Below are 17,926 nucleotides of genomic sequence, written 5' to 3'. Positions count from 1 at the left end.
CTCTGAGCAAGCACGATGCCTGGTGCCCGCACCTCAGCGGATACGGAGACACAGCCCCGGAATACCCTGGATCTGAATGGGTACGTTTGAAAAATCCTCCTCTCCTTTCCCCAAGTGTATTTTCCACCTCATCAGCTGGGGTGGGTGGGGGTGGACAGGGGAAGAACATGAGGGCAGCCTGAGAGCTCGGTCTGGAGGTGGTGGAAGGCAGCAGCAGTCTCTTCAGTCTCTTCATGAATGACAGGACTACGCCTAGAAAGCCTTTTGTCTCTGCGAAATGAGGGGCGAGTCCATTTTGGATCGCACGGAGGGAGTCCCAAGCAGTTGCCCACATACATCCTGCCGTAGCAATTGCGAGAGCTTAGCACAGTCCTGTCTTGCGCTCTGCAGGATGGGTTATGTCCCTCAGCTTTCCTGGTTTTCCTTTTGACCCGAACCAGAAGGACACCGCTGTTGCCTCTGTTGGCACTGGATTTGACTTGTGTTCCTGACAGACGAGGTTTCCTTAGGAAACTGAGGCAGCTCCTCACCAGAGCTCTGCCTTAGGAAAAGGAGCACAAGATCCTCTGAGGGGTCCAAGCAGTCTTCTAGCAAAACAAAAGGGGACTGTTTATTCCTGATGAAGTGTAAGCCTTTCGAGAGCCTCCTAGAACAAGGCAGGAGGAGTTTCCATCTTCCAGAGCAGTGTGCGCTGTCTCTTGGCCCATCAGGCTTCAGGGGAGCAGGGCCTAGCCACCAGGGTGTTGCCTTGGTGTCTCCTTGCTTCCCCATGGATTACCAGCATGCCTTTACATTCAGCCCTCCCTCCCTCCCTCCCTCTTTACCCACTCCGCATTTGTCTGCATTTATGCCAAGAAAAGGGCCAGTGATAACCCGGCTGCCACAGAAATGCTGCTAGAGGGGAGACACACAATCCCCCTGCATTGCAGGCTGTTGAACTGTAGGGGTACAGGCTGAACCTCTTCTTGAGAGGGGGTGGAGAACTGTGTCAGCACAAGCACCCATCGCATGGTGGGCAGGAGAAACAGGCGTTTGTTACGTCCCTTCCATTTCCCAAGAATCCCTCTCCAACCCCACAGACGTGAAGTATGGCCACAGCTTTTGTTCCAACTCCTCCTCTTCTGGAGTCGATCCGCAGCCCTTCGTCCCTAACGAAACAGTGCCAGTCGTTACCGTACCAAATGCCCCACTGGTGCAGTTGGTGACAACTCCACTGCTGACTCGAGCTTGTGCAGGACCAAGCCAATCCTCACGCCAGGAGTGCCAGGTTCAAGACCTGCAGTCCCTACTGCTGCTCTCCAGGCTGCTGCTGAACTGCACACGTACCGCCAGCTTCACCATCCTTTTCCTCCTTGCTGCTCTCTAGGAAAATGAAGGCTCTGAAGACGGTGACCCTGGTGCTGCTTGTCGGGCTCTTCTCTTGCGGTGAGTCTCTGTAGAGCTCAGACCTGAGGATGGTGCTTTAGGAGGTCCCCAGGGCTCCATTCTGCCCTGGTCCGCTTCCCCTGCTGTCACCAGAGGAGCCCAGCTAAGAGCAGAAAGTCCTCGACAGAGCTCTGCCACTCCCCCCTGCTCCAGAGGAACGGCTGTGGGGGCGAGGAAGGGGTGACTTGCCTTCCCCACGAGGGCCAAGCCAGTTCTCTTCAGCCGAGGGAGAGGCAGTGGCTAACCTCGCCTGCCCCACGAGGCTGAGAAGCTTCTGCAGGACAAGGAGCATAGTCCAGGGGAGGCAATGTCCGTCTCTTGCGGAGCCCGGACACCATCATGACCTCTTTCAAAGACTACAAGAGGAGAGATTACTATGGCACCTGGGAGAGACCCGGAAAGGGGAGCGGGCAGCCCGAGGCATAACCCAGCCTTCGACCAAGGTCGAAGTGTAAGGAGAGCTTTGGTGTATGTCTGACAGGTGTTTACCACGTGGGACAGCTTGGCGAAGAAAGCCTCTGGAGGATTGCAGCAGTACGCCGGGCCTGCATCTCCTGCTACATTCAGCCTCTCCAACAGCAGGTGACATTTAGGTTTCTTCAGCTCAAGGCTGGTTCTGCCAGCGTCACCCCAGGGCAGAAAGTGCCACTCCTTAAAAGCCTGTGCCTAGGGCTAGCTACAGGAGCCACCCTGGCAGGTCAGCCAGGTGAAGGTCAACTGCACCCCACACCACTGTCTCCACAGTTCGTGGCATTGCACGCAGCTGATAAAGAACAACCATGAGGCAGATTTGGGCCTGCATAGGTTTCAGCAAAGCAAGCACGGGCTTGCGTGGAAAGACTTGAGTCCTTTGCTTTTGATCGGTATTAGAGTCCTGCTGCCCCAGCCTTCAACGTGCCAACCACTTCCAAAATTCATTCGTGGGCATGTAACTCAGCAAGCAGCTTCACAGCAATGGAACTTCTCCAGGTGGTATCAAGAAAGGACCTGTACCCAAACCACCCTTGGAAGTGTAGCAGGAAGCTGTGCGATAGTAGCCCAGCTGCCTAGGAAGACAGGTAACGGAAGGAATACGTAGAAGAGGTTGCCTGCAAATGAATGCCTGACAAATGGCAGAAGGCTTTGCAGGACGGATGGTGTTTAACTGGAAGCCGTGCCCAAGTCAAAGAGGGGAGGCTTTCTGGAAGAAGACAATGCCCAAGGTGAATTGTCTTCTGTCTTGCCTGCCGGTCCACGGTGCTGTTTTCACAGCGCACACTAGTGGAGCACCCAAGCACAAAGAGGCATGGGGTCTGTAACTCTTTGTTTCCCGTGCCTGTACAGAGACTGTTGTTGTGCGCTGCCTTCCTTTCTGCAGAAGGCCTGTTTCTGCTTGCAATGACTGTTCCCTTAATTGTCGTTCCAGGAGCGCTTGCACCTCCCTGGAGGGGACTGGAAGACTTGGAGGTAAAAACGATTTCCCCTTGACTAGATGGTTCTTTCGAGGAGCTCTGCCCCTCGGCCCCACCAGGACATTGTTTATGTCCCGCCTCACACAAACTTCCCCGGGCACAGCTCCCTGACCTTCTCCCATTGCCCTTTCTTCCCTGCTGCCAAATGGTCAGCTATAGCTCCCCACGCCCATGAGAGGACTGGGGCCACCCATCCGTCCACCCTTGCGCTTGGGCTGGGCTCTTCACAGCTCCACCTTCCTAACACCTGACAAGCGGAACGGTAGCCTTCTCCATCCTGCATCCCGTTCTCTCCCTCCATGCTTGCGAGTAGCTGCTAGGAGACCCCTCTGCGGCTTTCCATTGCTGGGCTGCAACAGAAAGCCCCTGCAAGCAGCATTGCCCCCTCGAAGGAGAGGAGAGGCCAAGGGAAAGAGAGTCTTCTCTCAGGCTGAGGTCACTGGAGCAGCAGTTGCCCGTGAAGACCTTTGCAGGGGGGCAAGGTTCAAGGACTGAGGGCAGCCTTGCAACTGCCACTGTCAAGCAGAGAGGGAGGACAGAAGTGTATTTCTCGAGCAAGCAGAAGAGGCTAGCCGAGGCAAGGAAGATGTTGTGCTAAGAAAGGAGAAGAGGGAGCAGCAGGAGAGAGGCAGAGGAAAAAACGGAGAGCCAAGATACCGGCAACCAGGCACGGGAAAGGCAATCAGGGTGGAGGGCTCTAGGACTGATCCAGGAGAGCTCTCCTCTGTCTCCCTCAGATCGTGTCTCACTAGTATATGCCTAAGGCAGGGAAGGTATTGGTCTTTTCTATAGGAGCTGTCAACTGCTTCTTGCCTGGCTCACATTCCCACAGCGTCCGAGAGGCCAGCCACAACAGTTACAGTCTCTCCCTTGCTCACTGTTTCTAGGCCAGCAGGAGACGAGTTAGGAGAAGCGCTGAGCAAAACCCTGACCCTGCCAGAACAGCTACATAAGCTGCAGGAAGAGCTTTATCACCTGCGATGGAGCGTCAGGGATGTCACCGAGCGTGCTCTCCACGAAGCCCCGAAGCAGGCTAAGCTCCCAGGCTTTACCGGATGGGTAAGGGCACACTGCAGAAGGCTCGACTCAGAGGTTTCTTTCCTCCCTCCGGCACGTATCCTACTCCAGTTCCCTGCCATAGCTAGCCAAAAAACTGGTGCTGCTGGAACAAGTGCTGTGCATTGCCACACTTCCTTTTCCTGTTGCTCCACACTTCCTTCTGGGGGAAGAGAGAGCCGTGACGGGAATTGTATTAGTTCTCTTAGTCGCACCTTCCTCTCCGTCCGCATCTCGGGTCCTCCTCAAGGGAGGACCAGAAAGAAAGAATGGTCTCAGCAGTCCATAGTTACCCCAGTCCCATCTCATGCCCAGAAGGCTTGTCTGTCCGTGCCACCTGGCATGGGGCAGCTCCACAGGAAAAGCCCATTCCCGCACCTTCAGCACGCAGAGCATTGGCGTGAGCAGCCCCACCGTTCTGATACTGCTCAATCAGAGTAGAGCAAACTTGGGAGGTTTCCGGGCAATTGCGGCGTTCCTTACAGCTGAGTTGAACCTTGTTCACCTTGGCTGGCCTTGCAGGGGAGCTGCTTGCCCCGTTCCTTTGCCTTCTAACAGGCGCTCTCCTTTCTGTTCCTTCCCAGGCTGTTCAAGAGATGATCAATCAAGTCTTGGAGAAGCTGGAAGAAAACCAAGGCCCGATGCCTGATTATGCCCTCAAATCAGCAGGTGCCGTGACATTGTCCAAACCAACCAGTTCCAAAGCGCTTCCTCTCCAGCTTGACAAGGCGGGCGTTTGAATGTGTCCAGTGGGAGGAGAGAAGGGGCGACAAGTCAAGGGCCACCTCGTGCCCCAGAAATGTACCCACTGACACAGTCTGTAACGGGCCAGACCACAGCTGAAGAACAGAAAGCCTAGGTCACATTCTTGTCTTTTTCCACGGCCCCTTACGACACTTTGATGAGGCCCTGCTCTGTGTTCCAGAGGGATCAGGCCAGTAAGAAAGAGGGCAATCCCACTGTACCGGATGGATGGCTACTTAGAAGCCTCTTTCAAGTCAACACTGCAATATTCCTCCTGACATTGCTCGATGAGCATACTCATGTTTGAATTTCCAGGGGCTGCTATCATTCATCCATGGACTTCTCCATCCTTCCGGAATACAAAAGGAGTCTTTCTGTATTCCCTGCCCGTGCTGGATTACGTCAAGTCTCCTGAGGCTATTCTGGAGGTAGGAGCACCAAGAAACAGAAAAACACAGGTGGGGGGAGGAACCAAACACGCTCCTGAGAGTGGCCTTTACGCTTGTCTTTGCTCCTCGAAGCTTTCTTTACTGCGTTCTTCTCACATGGACCTACTCGCCTCCTGTGTCTCCCTGCTGAGTATTTCCTCTCCCGCAGTGCCCCAGGTCCTCCGCGCGAGCTTCTAACAGGCTAGCTTCATCCTGCAGTCTTTGTCTTCCCAGTCACTGTGAAAACTGTCAGCATGGCATGGGAGGAGAAGGGAAAAGGTGCCTGCGGAGGTCTGGGGTGTGAGCTTGCCGGGGCTCTTAGTGAGCACAAGCAGGCGCTGAGAGCCTGCACTGCTGGAGGGCCCCACGTTGTGTTTGCAAGCCGTCCTGGCACTGCTCCTCAGTTGCCTGCACAAGTTGAAGAGTTGGCTGGTGCCAGTGGAAGGAGGTGGGACTGGATGAGAGGGAGCGATTGCTTCCCCTTACAGGAAAGGCTCATCCAGGTGGGCCCTTAGTTGCCACCTGCTCTGGGCAGGTGCCTTTCAGCCACACCATCCCTTGCTTCTTCTTGGCCAGTTGTTCTGGACCGGGAGAGGCCGGAGAGCTTCTACAAGTAGCACACCCAGCTCCCTGCCATCCAAGTGTTTCTCCGCTGAAGGGGTCTTGTGAGGCGTGAATTCTCACAACTGCTTCTCCGTTCGGTACCTGCAGGGTCCCGCCGAAGGCACTGGCTGCGGTTCAGAGCAGAGCTGATGGGCCAAATCAGTTCTTAATCCTCTGATTCTCACAGCAGCAATAAGAGCCAGGGCACCCTTCTCCATGGGAACGTGCTTTCTTCTTCTCCTTTCAGCCAGAAAATCATCCGGGAAACTGCTGGCCCTTCCCAGGAAGTCAGGGACACGTCTTCATCAAGCTGTCTATGCCAATCATTCCCAGAGCAGTCACCATGGACCATGCTTTAGGGACAGGCTTCCATGGAGACAGTACCTCCAGAGCTCCAAAGGACTTTGCTGTCTACGTAAGTGATTTCTCAAGAGTGGGGGCAGGGGGTCGCATAGCATTTCTAAGCGGGGAGTGAATACCGGTCAAAGAGTCAAGCGGCCTGCGGCTTCCTCCTGGCTCGCAGAAGAAACAACCTCCTGGCAGTTGTATTCCTCTTTTATCCAATGTACTGCTCAAAAGGAAGCTTCTGGGGCAAGAGGGTGCTCCAGGAGCCACAGGGAAAAGCAGCTGGCACAGTGCACGGTTCTAAACCTTCTTGGCTTCCGATCCCAGGGGGCATTTGTGATCCCGAGGTTACCCCCCTCTCACTGGCAATGTCTGCTCCTTTTCTGACTGCCCCCTTAGACTCGGTGAGTAGGCAAGTGTGGCATGCTACTGAGCTGCAGCTTCTCATCTTCTCCTTGTGCTCATCCTCCTTGGACTACGTAGCTGAAAGCAAGCAGTACTTCACCAACGGAAGTTAAGTCTTCCCACGGTGTAACAGGCGCTCTTGTTTTCTCCACCCCCGGCTTTCTCTAGGGCCTGAAGCACCATGAGGAGCAGGGAACGTTCCTGGGACAGTTCACTTTCCTGGCGGCGCTCAATCCCAGTCAGACCTTCCAGCTGAAGGTACGGGGACAAAGAGGGAGGGCAATCGTAGGAGAGGAGGAGACATGCGGTTGGCTGGGGAGAAGCTTCCCTGCCAAAGGGCTATAGGCAGCCCTCTCCTTGAGCGTGTGCCACGCTGGCCCTTCTTCTGCTTTAACTTCCTAACGGCGTATGCCTGGACTGCCATTCTTCTTCTGTTTCGTTTCGAGTTTAAGCTTCAGCGCTTACAACTGCTGCAGTTGAAGCTGAAACCAGCTTGACTGTCTGGACTCCAAGTGCATACACGTGGCCACATCCCGTAGTATGCACTACTACTGGCCTGCTAGTTCAAGACTAGAAATGCTGGGCTTTCTGAGGATTCTGTTGTTGCTGGTAGCGAGTAGTGACAGGGAGGCCATTCTGTTTCAGTGGCTTTCTAGAGAAGGCAACGAGACATTCTACTAACACCACTGGGTCTTCTGACTGTGGGAGCATGGGCCTCAAAGCAGGCGAGAAGAACTTGCCAATGTATTTGCTGAAGCTTCTCGTAGCTGCTTCTTCCTTTCCTGTTCTGCTGGCCAAATGAGGGAGAGCAAGATAAGAACACCTTGAACCACGATAGGTCAAAAGACCTCGCAGGGCAGCCAGAAGGAAGCTGTTGAACGAGTCCCTCGCTGCGGCACTACTCTGTCAGTAGTCAAATGCCAGAGAGGAAAAGGCAACTCATTTCTTCTTCTCCTTTCAGAACGAGCTCTCTGGGTTCGTGAAGTACCTAAGGCTGCAAGTGCTGAGCAACTGGGGTCACCCGGACTACACCTGCCTGTATCGATTCAGAGTGCACGGTGATCCTCCCAAAGACGGGGGAGAGGTGTCAGCTTCACCTGGCAATAAATTGCGTTAATTTACACCAAGCCGAGTTTGCGTCTGTTTTGCCTGTGATGCTAACTGGTAAGAGAGCTCCCTGTTTCCTCTCCACCCACGAGCTTATCGGAGACATCAGGAGTACATAGCAAGATATTCCATATTAAAAGAAACAAGAAAAATCAGTCACAAACATGCAGAAAGCCTGACATCCACACACTTGCTGCCTACACAGTAACATTAGCAAGGCCCTGCCCATACACAAAAGATTAAATTAATGCACAGTTTCTCTATGCAGGAAGGAACTAAGGAACAACTGAATACAACCACCTCTTGTTACCTGTTTTCACAAGAGGCACCTCCTGCTTCAGCTTCTATCTTTCAGGTTGTTACTGATGAGAAAATGGAAGCATGTTTTATTTTAAGAAGGAAACTCTTACTTGGAAACTTAATTCATGGCCTGATTTGCCTCTCTAGGCACACATCTAGTGAATAGCCCAGCAAACGTTACACAAGTGAGTAGCAAGGCAAACCCAGGACACCTCAAGAGATCCCGTAACTACACGAGTCTGTCTTTCCTTTTCACCCCCGAGCTCCCAAAGCACCAAGGCAGGAGCAGGCAGGGCAGTCGTGCGCTCGGGTCACACCGGGGAGGAGAGAGCAGGAACAGCGCTCTGGCACCCAGGATTAGTAACAACAATTTCTGCTCTGAACTGGGGCTTAGTCCTTGTGCAAGTACAGCACTGATCCAGATATGAAACTCAGGGTGTCAGTTAATCCCAGGTGCCACCCACACTGTACCTTCATCCATCGCCTCCTCCTGATGAATTGTTTTCCAATGTCTTCCACCTCATCCCAGCTCAGATAACTGCACTCTGGCTCAGGGCTGACTCGGGGAACTTCTCAGCGCTTTAACTTTGCTTCAGGCTTGGTCGGAGCACAAGGCTTGGCCCTCAGCAGAAGGTGGGCAAGTGGCAGGTTTGCAAGTGGTTTGATGGAACTGAGGTTGTAGCGTTACCAGAGATTAAAAACCAACCAAAGAAAAAGCACAGAGAAACTGTGTTACAGAGTAGCAGAAAGAAATATGGGCAGCAAAGCCAGCTCCCATCGGAACCAAGGCATTCCCCTCGTTTTCAGGGTGCAAAGCGTCAGTTGTAGCATCTAGCCCATCCTTTCACTGCCCAAAGCCTCCTTTTCAGGGCCCAAATCCTCATTTTTAGGGTCCAAACCTCTCTTTTATGACCCATAGCCTTTTTCAGGGCCCACAGTTCCTTCTGAGGGTCTAAACCCCAAAGGCGGAGCTCGTTGCCCGGCAACGTCCGCCCAGAAGTCTGTGGGGAGTCAGTGGACCTAGGACAGCCAATCGCATTTGAGGAGGCGGGGAAAAGGCACCTGATTGACATGTAACCAGGCTGCCAATCAGAAGAAACATCACCTCAGGGAAGGGCGGGCACTGGTGGTGGTGGGGGAGTGACCCCTCAGGCAGCCAATGAGAGAGAGCATCACCACAGGGGAGGGTGGGCCCCAAACCAGGGCACAGTGACATCCCAGGTGGCCACTCAGAGGTCATCACCTCAGGTGGAGGGTGGGCACCTGACCACCTGAGGGCCAATGAGAGGCAGCATCACCTCAGGGAAGGAGACTGACAGCCCTCCCGACCTATGCCGGCAAAGACTGATGTGAGAAGAAGGCGGGCTTCGCTGGCAGCCAGGCCGAGCTTCAACATGGCGCGCGTGGGGCCTGCCCCGAGGCCGAGCAGCCCCCGGCCCAGGCCCGGGACCCCTCTTCCCCCCTTCCCCCTTCCCCCCTCTCCCCTCTCTCCCTCCCCCGCCCCCGGCCTCCCCCATGTTCTGCCATGGGGTCATCACAGCCTGGTTGGCCGGGTGCCTGGGACCTTCGAGGCCCGTAAGGAGGGAAGACGTCGGCCTGGCGCCCAGGAGCCTTGAGGCCGCTAGGGAGGGGGAGAAGAAGTCGGCCTGGTGCACAGGACCTTCAAGGGCTGAGGAGGAGGGGAAAGGGGACTGATACGCGACCAGCTCGGTCCGATAGGTGCTGGAGTGAAACGTTAGAATGCTGCAAAGGAGCAGGCAGTGACAGGCAAGAAGGCAGATTCCTCTCTTCCATAAAAGGAGCCTCTTGGAGCACAGGAATTCCTCAGCCACGTTCACCCAACCAAGCCCGCCTGCCGTAGCATTTTGTGAAGGGTAACAAACGCCATGCTGCCCAAGCACAGGAGCTGTAGCTAAAGCATGTGAGTGAGGAGTGGGCGGCAGAGGCGCACCCCGCTCGACATCCAGCTGCCAGGATCCTCTGCTTCCCTTGGTGGCATGGGGCACTGCCAGCTCCTGAGCCCTGAGCCTGTAATGAGCTCAGCAGGGAGGTAACTTTGCACCTCTGAATGTCAGATGCCAGCTGAGGCATCTGTGCTAGAGGAGGCTTGGAAGCAAAGCTGACTTTGTCCTGGAAGGCGAGGTTGCGGTGTGACAATTAAATCCAGCACTCGGCCGGTGGCTGGTCCCAGGGAAATGGTGCTGGAGCAACGGTGGTCCTGCTGTGGCAGAGGCAAAAATGGCCACTCCGAGCGGGGCGAGGGCAGGGGCAGAACGAGCTGCCCTGAGCAGGACAGGGAGATAACTCAATGCCCCAAGTGGGGCAGGAGCAAAGCTAGCCACCCTGATTTGGGCAGGGGCATAAAGAGCCACCTGAGCAGGGCAGGAGTAAATCCAGGTACCGTGTGTGGAGAAGGGGCAACATGAGCTTCACAAAGCAAGAGGGGGGAAAAACCAGCCGTCCCGAGAGGGACATGATGAAAAAAAGCCACCTGAGCAAGGCTGTGGCCAAAGTGGATGCCCCAAGCGGAGGATAAAAAGTGAAAGCCTTCCGAAGTGGAGCAGGGGCAAAACTAACTGCCCTGAGCTGAGCAGGAGTACAGCTAAGTGCCCCGAGCAGGACTGGGGAAAACTAGATGAGCCAGGTGGGGCAGGGGCCAAAGTGGCCAGCTCAAGTGCGGCAGGAATAACACCCAGCTGCCTCGTTGGGGCAGGAGCAATCCTAACTGCTTGCTGAGCAGGAACAAGGGGTTATACCAGATGTCGTGAGTGGGGACAGCCCAAAGCTACCTAAGCCAAGCGAGGCAGGAACCAAACTGCCTCCAGCCACCCCAAGTGGGAATGTGGCAAAGCTGTGGCTGACAGAAAGCTAAGAAATCCTGGAGGCAGCAGAAAATGTGAAGATGCTAAAAAGCCGCCCACGAAGGTTTTTTGGAGCTCGAGGGTGAGAGCAGCTGGGTGGGGGCCTGGCAGCCAGCCAAGGTGAAGCAAGCGCAGTTGCTGAAGGTGCTTCTTTGGTAGCGCTACTTCAGAGTCCGCCTGTGGCTGTATCTTGGGGGGGCAGGTAAAATTCATGGGAAATGAACGTGTAAGAGACCAGGTGCTTTGCCACCTGAGTCTCACGGACACAGTCCTGTACCTGGGAAGAGTGGAAAAGAAACCTTCGGTAACCCGAATGTGCCAGCCAAAGCTGTGAACAGGCACGCTTACAGCCCTGGGCAGGTTTTTATTCATCTGGCTGGTGCGGCCCGGGGAAGAGGTGGGAGCTCTGCCAGCGGATGAGCAGCTCTTCGCCAGCAGTGCGTGGGGAAGCCCTGTGGCTGCCAGCTGCTGGCTACGTGAGGTGCCCGGGCTGCGGAGGCTGCATGGCCGCAGTGCATCCCCGTGCGTCCCTGTGTGGCCCCGTGTCACAAAGGGGCAGTGATGCGGCACCCGCCCGGCGCTTGTGAGCTCACCTGGCCAGGGCTTGATATCCTGAAAAGCGTGCCAGCGAAAGCTAGTTGGGCTGAGCTGGCCTTCGGGATAGCTCGGCTCCTTCCTTTGCGACTTGCGTGCCTACTGTTTTTGAACTGTTTGTCGTTTACTGCCCACTTCTCCACTGCCATCCTCTTTCCAAGGTAATTATGCTTTGACTGTCAGGCCAGATCATAGAGCAGGTAGATACGGGATAAAAGTGTAGGCTGGTCTATACCTTCCAAGCCGTAGGCTGAGCTATTACACCTTTATAGGCTGGCCAGAGATGGGCTACGGGTAGAGTTCCTATTTGCTAATTCTTATTTCTTTACCATATCCCGGCACAGGTAGGTAGGGGGGTGGCCATCAGAATGCAGCTCTGCAGCAGTTACAGGTTCCACTGAAACGCTTTGGATGGTGGATGCTGTTCTGTGGGTTTCGTTTGGTTTTTTTTTTTTTAATGATTATGTTGAGCTACAATTATTTCTTTGCAGTCAGGTGACGGGGTTTGCGCTGATCTCCTCTTTCTGGAGAACACCCTGACATCCTTTGTCATCCAGAGCTTTCCCCTCTGTTCCTGAGAGGAGTGATGGCCGCAATGGGAAACGACTCCTGTGAGTAAGAGCTTCACCAGTGGGTTTGGATTTTGCGAATGCCCCAAGGCAACGGGCGTGGCTGGTGCTCCATCCCTGAATGTTGATGTGCTGACAGCCTAGAGTGAATTCTGGGGCGCTTCCTGATAGCAGCCAGGCTTACTCAGGTGTTTTCGATTAGACACAGGAAAACACATTTTGTCACTCCTCTGCCACTATGTACAAGTCTTTGAAAGATGACATTGCTCATAGAAAGATCTGACATCAGTAGGGTTACCTTCTGGGCTAGGCACTTGCTTCTTGTTGTCAAGCTGCAATCAGGAAGAGGGAAGACTTGAGCTGATAATCCAGTTCAAGACTCCAGAGGGAAAGGAAGGTAGCCCGAGGCACAGAAATCAGAGTGTGGGTTTGTTGGACTCTGGGCAGCGGGGGAGCAGACTATTTCCCAAAACTGTTTCCTGACCAGTAAATGTCAATGGCAGCGCTAGGCTTCCCCCGATGTTTCTGGGTTGGAGGTTAGAGCTGGTTGTCCTGGGTGCTCCTGTAGAGAACTCGACTTTTAAAGATGCTTTTGTGCCACACTATCGCCTCATCTCTTTTCAAATGTCATTTCCCTGCAGTCGTCATTGCCGAGGGAATGGCTCCGCCACAAAGGATCCTCTTTCCCCCGGAGAAGATTTGCATGGAGTGGCAGCGACGACAGAGAGCTGGAGCGGGACTCCACAACCTGGGCAATACGTGCTTCCTCAACTCCGTCCTGCAGTGCCTGACGTACACACCCCCTCTGGCCAACTACCTGCTCTCTCGGGAGCACAGCCAGTCGTGTGAGTACTTTGATGAACATCTCCTTGTAAATCCGTTGGGCACTTGCCAAGGATTCCCAGAATCTGGAATTTGTTTTAGGAGAAAAGCAGCCCTTCTTTGTCAGCCCCCGAGTTGGTGTTCTTTGAACACTCAAGCCTAGAAGCCGCTTGTCGCATCTAGGCGTCTTCATCTTCGGAAAGGCACCTCTTTCTAGCCCCGGGTCTCGGTCCCTGTTCCTGCAAGTTAAACCCTCTTTGCTTATTGCACGGAAAACTTCTGTCACTTTAGCATCCCTGTGAAGAACGCTTTCTACGCACAAAAATGTCCCGGGCTTGTTGGGACATTGGCACCTTGGGAGAAGCGGAGTGGAGACTGTTGTTATAAGTTCAAGATCTGAATTAGGTTTCCCGTCGCTATGGATATTTTGCTAACCTGAGAAGCTTCCTTCCCTCCGTCTGTCCCTCTTCAGGTCGTCAGCAAGGCTTCTGCATGATGTGCATAATGGAAGCGCACGTTAACAAGGTCCTGTATTTCTCAACCAGTGCCATCCAGCCTTGGGCTGTCATCAGAGTTCTCACGCGTAAGTCATTTCAGGTGCTTTGACATGTTTTCTTCCGTTCTTGTAGGAGAGAGCTACTAACTTCTTCTTTCTTAGGAATAGGAGAACATTTCCAGGTTGGCATGCAGGAAGACGCCCACGAGTTCTTACGCTACACTGTCAATGCCATGCAGAGAGCTTGTCTGAGTGGAAGTAGCGAGTAAGCACAAGCAAATTACCTTTTCAATGTTCCCGAGCCCTTTGGACTCCTTGAGGTACTCCCATCAAGGAAAACCTACGCTCAGGGTTTTCAGACAAAGCAAAACTCTTGGAGGAGGTAACTCTCTACCTTACCATTTGTTTCCAGCTTGGACATCTCTTCTCAAGCAACTACCATTGTCCATCAAATATTTGCGGGCGTTCTGAGATCCAGAGGTACTTTTCCACAACTCTTGCTCTCCTTGCGATGGTCTGTGCCCTTCTGTCTGCCTGTGCTAAACAGCTGATGGTGTGACTGGCGTAGTAGGTATGAAGAGCGTGAACGGGCACAGTCAGTCGACTTCCCCTATCGCTGAGCATTTCGATTTGCCTTCCAGTCACGTGCGTGAGCTGCAAAGGGGTGTCCGATTCCTACGAGGCCTTCCTGGATGTTCCTTTGGATATCAAAGTAAGACGGTTTGTAATTGTGCTTCAAGACGTCCCAAGGCCCCCCAAGGCTTTCCAGAATCAACACAGTTGCCTTAAAAACATCTCCTGTGAACACAAGAGAGCTTGGTGTTGGGTGTGAGCTGGACTGGACGGTGTCCTTGTGGGGAGCCCATGGCAGCGGTCTCCCTGTAGGTGCTGGCTTTAAGCTGGACAAGTACGCATTATCCTCTCTGCACCCTTGACGTACTCTCATCCTTCTTTGCCCTCCCTCAACACCCGTCTGACTCCTAGGCTGACGGGTGGTATTGTTTTCATTATTGATGACCCTGCACGCCATCGGTAGCTGAACTGTGTGGTGGCACAGAGAGGTAGCTCTTGATAGCCCTGGGAATCCCTGGGAATTGAGGGAAATGTCCAGCAAAACAGCCTCTTTCTGCCTCCTTCTGGACACTGCTTGCGGGTTCAGGGTGGGTCTCCTCAGCGTCATCTCGCTGGGTTTTTGCGTAAACTTCTAGTAAGTGTTAGGGCGAGGGCGTTTCCCTGAGCTCAGTGCTCTCCCTTCTCACTCCTCCAGGCAGCCTCATCTGTCACCGCAGCTCTGGAGGACTTTGTGAAACCTGAGCAGCTGGATGGCGAAAACTGCTTTAAATGTGGCAAGTAAGATGATTACTAACGACATATTAATAGTAGATCCTGCGTGAAGGTGCTGCGTGTCATCTGTCGTAAGTCATCTTTTCACCACACTACTGAGACGCAGCTTGTTTTACTATGGCCTTATGGTACCGAATAGCCTTAAAATAGCGTAAGGATGTGTGAGACATGAAAGGTTGTCTGGCCGCCTTGGGGCAAGATAGGGTGCACTTCAGCACTTGGCTCTCTGCTTGGTTTCAAGGTGTGACAAGACGGTTGACGCCTCCAAGAGGTTTACAATCCACCGCGCGCCCAAGGTTCTCACCGTGTGCCTGAAAAGGTTTGAAGCTTTCACCGGCGCGAAGATCAGCAAGGTGTGTACGCAACTGGAGTGCAGCTTTCTGTTCCTGGAGCAGGAGATTTCCCAAAGCAGCACGCTCTTTCACAAGCTGTTCATGTTGAGGTTATCGTGTTCCCTTCTGGGGAGAGGAGAGTTCCCGTGGGAAGACAAGCATGTTCACTGCTCCGACAGAGCTGCTTTGGCCGAGAACAGTGTCCTGCCACCCAAACCATTCCATGTTGCTTTAGGGAAAACCAAGTTGCCGTGAGCCCCAAAGATGTATTTGTACACCTCTGGCCCTGGTCTTGGAAGGCCAGTTCCTGTATTATTTCAGGATCATTTCTGAGCCCTCTCGGTCTCTCCGTAGGTTGTGGCGTATCCCGAGTACTTGGATCTTCGGCCATACACGTCTCAGACAGCTGGAGAACCGCTCCTCTACGCCTTATTTGCTGTCCTGGTACATACCGGTGGCAGCTGTCACGCAGGACACTATTTCTGCTACACAAAGGTGAAGAGCAGCTTCCTTCCTAACGAGGGGAAAATGTGTGCTGGGGAAGACAAACTTTCACAGAGTGTTACTGGCAGCCAAGGCTTTGGGGGAGAAGGTCTCCTTAGGGTCTGGACTGGACTTGTTTTGGCGTACTCTTGGTTCTGCAGTTTTCTGCCTGTGTTTTCGTTGAGAAACCGTGGCGTTCATCTCCAGCTATCGATGCCTTTCTTTGCAGGCCAGCAATGGACTGTGGTACAAGATGGACGATACGGCTGTGGATGTTCGTGGCATCGACACAGTTCTCAAGCAGCAAGCCTATTTGCTGTTTTATGTCAGGTAATAACCAGTATAAAAATGTGTTCAGACTACGTTTCCTTTCCCTGGCTTTGCTATTTTTCTTCTTCTCCTCCTGAGCGTTTGTGTCATAGGAGACAATTCCTACCTGCATCATTCAATGGTGTCAAACCTGAGCTACCCACGTCAGTCGTTATCTTTCCTTGCTGGGCTTTAGGCTGCTGCCCTGGTGTAAACTGCTACTTGTCTGCTATCTGAAGCTGGCTACTGTAGAGAAGAGTACTTAAAGGGGGCCTACAGGAAAGACGGGGAGGGACTCCTTATCAGGCAGTGTAGGGATAGGACGAGGGGTAACGGTTTTAAACGGAAAGAGGGTAGGTTTAGATTAGCTCCTAGGAGGAAATTCTTTACGGTCAGGCTGGTAAAGGAGACCCTGGAAGAGGTTGTGCAGAGAAGCTGTCGATGCCCCCTCCCTGGAAGTGGTCAAGGCCAGGTTGGATGGAGCTTTGAGCAACCTGACCTAGTGGAAGGTGTCCCTGCGCATGGCAGGGGAGATGGAACCAGATGATTCCTTCCAACCCAAACCATTTAATGATTCTATGATTCTATGAAATGGAGGCCGTAGGGAGTATAGAGATGAGGTCCTGCTGCAACAGGGGCAGACCTGGTGGGAAGATCCCAGTCGAATTTCCCATTTGTAGTCTCGGTTACGTCTTCTCTCTGTCCTAGAAACCGCTCCAAGAAAATGACTGAGCCCCAGAGAAAGCTGCAAGAACAGCCCTAAACGGAGATCACTCTTTTTTTTCCCCAGGCGCTCTGATTTGAAAATTGGAGAAAGGGCTTCTTCCTCACCGGCACCATCATATGCCCGTTCCTTCCTCAGTCAGTGGGCGGCTGGCAGCAAGCCGACGCGTTCTGTGGACCCACAGGGTCTGCCTCGTAGGACTAAGGTAACTCTGGGGAGGTGGGTCAGGGCACCAGGTGGACAGTGGATTTCTTTCTGGGATCTTGGCATTGCTCTCTTTTCCCTCCCACATTGCAGCTTTCTTCGCAGCCGCAACGCTGCTCCCTCTCAAGGCATCCCACCTAGATCCGTGCCATTTGTCCACCTTTGGCCCTTCTGCCTTTGCAGCCCTCCAGGAGAGCCTTTAGGAGGCCCTTCGCTGTCCCCTCAGAGAGCTTCTGGGGTTTCCCACTGTTCTGGTCCTTTCAGGAGGAAAGGGCAGGACCTTTTCACAGCTGTCTTTGCAGGACGTGGCGGTGGGCACGGAGGACGCTCCAGAGGCCAGCGGCTCCTCTGCAACAGCCAGCAAGAGCCAGCTAAGGAGGAGGAGGAGAACTGGTCCTCCAATTCGTGACCACGCTCCCAGGGATCACGCAGCTCCAGGGCCCTCCAACAGCAGCTCCCGGTTGGCTCGCACACCCAGGACTGCTCGGGAGCAAACCCTGCTGAGGGAGAGAGAGCGGAGCAGATCCCCGCGGCGGGGCTATGTTCTCCGCAGCCGGTTCGTGGAGTACACGGACTACCACTGCTCAGCGATGAGGAGGTGGAGGACAAGTCCTCCATGTCGTGACCGAGCCCCAGGGGATGATGCAGCTCCAGGGCCCTCCAATGCCAGCTCCCAGTTGGCTCGCACACCCAGGACTGCTCGGGAGCAAACCCTGCAGAGGCGGAGAGAGCGGAGCAGATCCCCGCGGTGGGGCTACGATCACCGCAGCTGGTTTGTGGTCACTATGGACTATGACCCCTCAGCGGAGGGGAGGAGGAGGAGGGTTTCAGCGCCCCAGAGGTGCACATCAGAAAAACCTTCGGGGCGTGTCGGTTGTGACAGGAGCAGATTGTGACCCAACTGACCAAAGGGACACTCCAGACCATATGACATAATGCTCTGAAATAAAACGAGCGGGGAGCTTGATATTTTATTTTATTTCAATTATTGAACTGTATTTTTCTCAACCCTCAAGTTTTCTCACCTTTACCCTTCTGATTCTCTCCCCCCAGCCTGCTGCTCCCACACTACCCAATACATCCTCAGGAACCACCACTCCCCTTCCCAGCCTTTGCTATAACACGCAGCTATCATTCCCTCAGTCTAGGGACCACCCCTGTAAAATGTCCAGAAAATGTCCACAAAACGTCCACTGAGTTCATTTGGTCCACGCCTTTGGGCTCCATCTGTTATGGTGACACCCAGGACAGGAGAGGTGGTGTGTTGCGTGGAGTTATTGGGCACCAAAGCCAGCTCCGATCAGAACCACGGGATTCCCCTCGT

At 53.8% G+C, this 17,926-nt stretch overlaps 2 protein-coding genes across 2 annotated transcripts; both read left to right on the top strand.

The window, feature by feature from the left end:
* The first annotated feature begins 1,801 nt into the window (after positions 1–1,801).
* Positions 1,802–7,574, top strand: LOC127028645 (SUN domain-containing protein 3-like). Its single transcript, XM_050914361.1, is given in 8 exon segments — positions 1,802–1,876; positions 1,879–1,959; positions 3,780–3,935; positions 4,517–4,601; positions 4,992–5,104; positions 5,955–6,122; positions 6,626–6,715; positions 7,419–7,574. Coding segments are annotated over 8 exon segments (924 nt in total).
* Positions 7,575–11,914: 4,340 nt separating this feature from the next.
* LOC127028644 (ubiquitin carboxyl-terminal hydrolase 42-like) lies at positions 11,915–17,498 on the top strand. The gene is made up of 12 exons (XM_050914360.1): positions 11,915–11,930; positions 12,530–12,733; positions 13,183–13,293; positions 13,369–13,471; positions 13,619–13,686; positions 13,848–13,918; positions 14,474–14,556; positions 14,792–14,903; positions 15,237–15,377; positions 15,595–15,695; positions 16,465–16,603; positions 16,905–17,498. Exons 1-12 carry the CDS (start codon positions 11,915–11,917, stop codon positions 17,496–17,498), a joined length of 1,743 nt encoding a protein of 580 aa, XP_050770317.1.
* The last annotated feature ends 428 nt before the right edge of the window (positions 17,499–17,926 follow it).

This window comes from Gymnogyps californianus, unplaced genomic scaffold (assembly GCF_018139145.2).
Source record: "Gymnogyps californianus isolate 813 unplaced genomic scaffold, ASM1813914v2 HiC_scaffold_38, whole genome shotgun sequence".
Taxonomy (NCBI): Eukaryota; Metazoa; Chordata; class Aves; order Accipitriformes; family Cathartidae; genus Gymnogyps; species Gymnogyps californianus.
The sequence above is the reverse complement of the archived record's forward strand: the minus strand, read 5'-3'. Positions and strand labels throughout refer to the sequence as shown.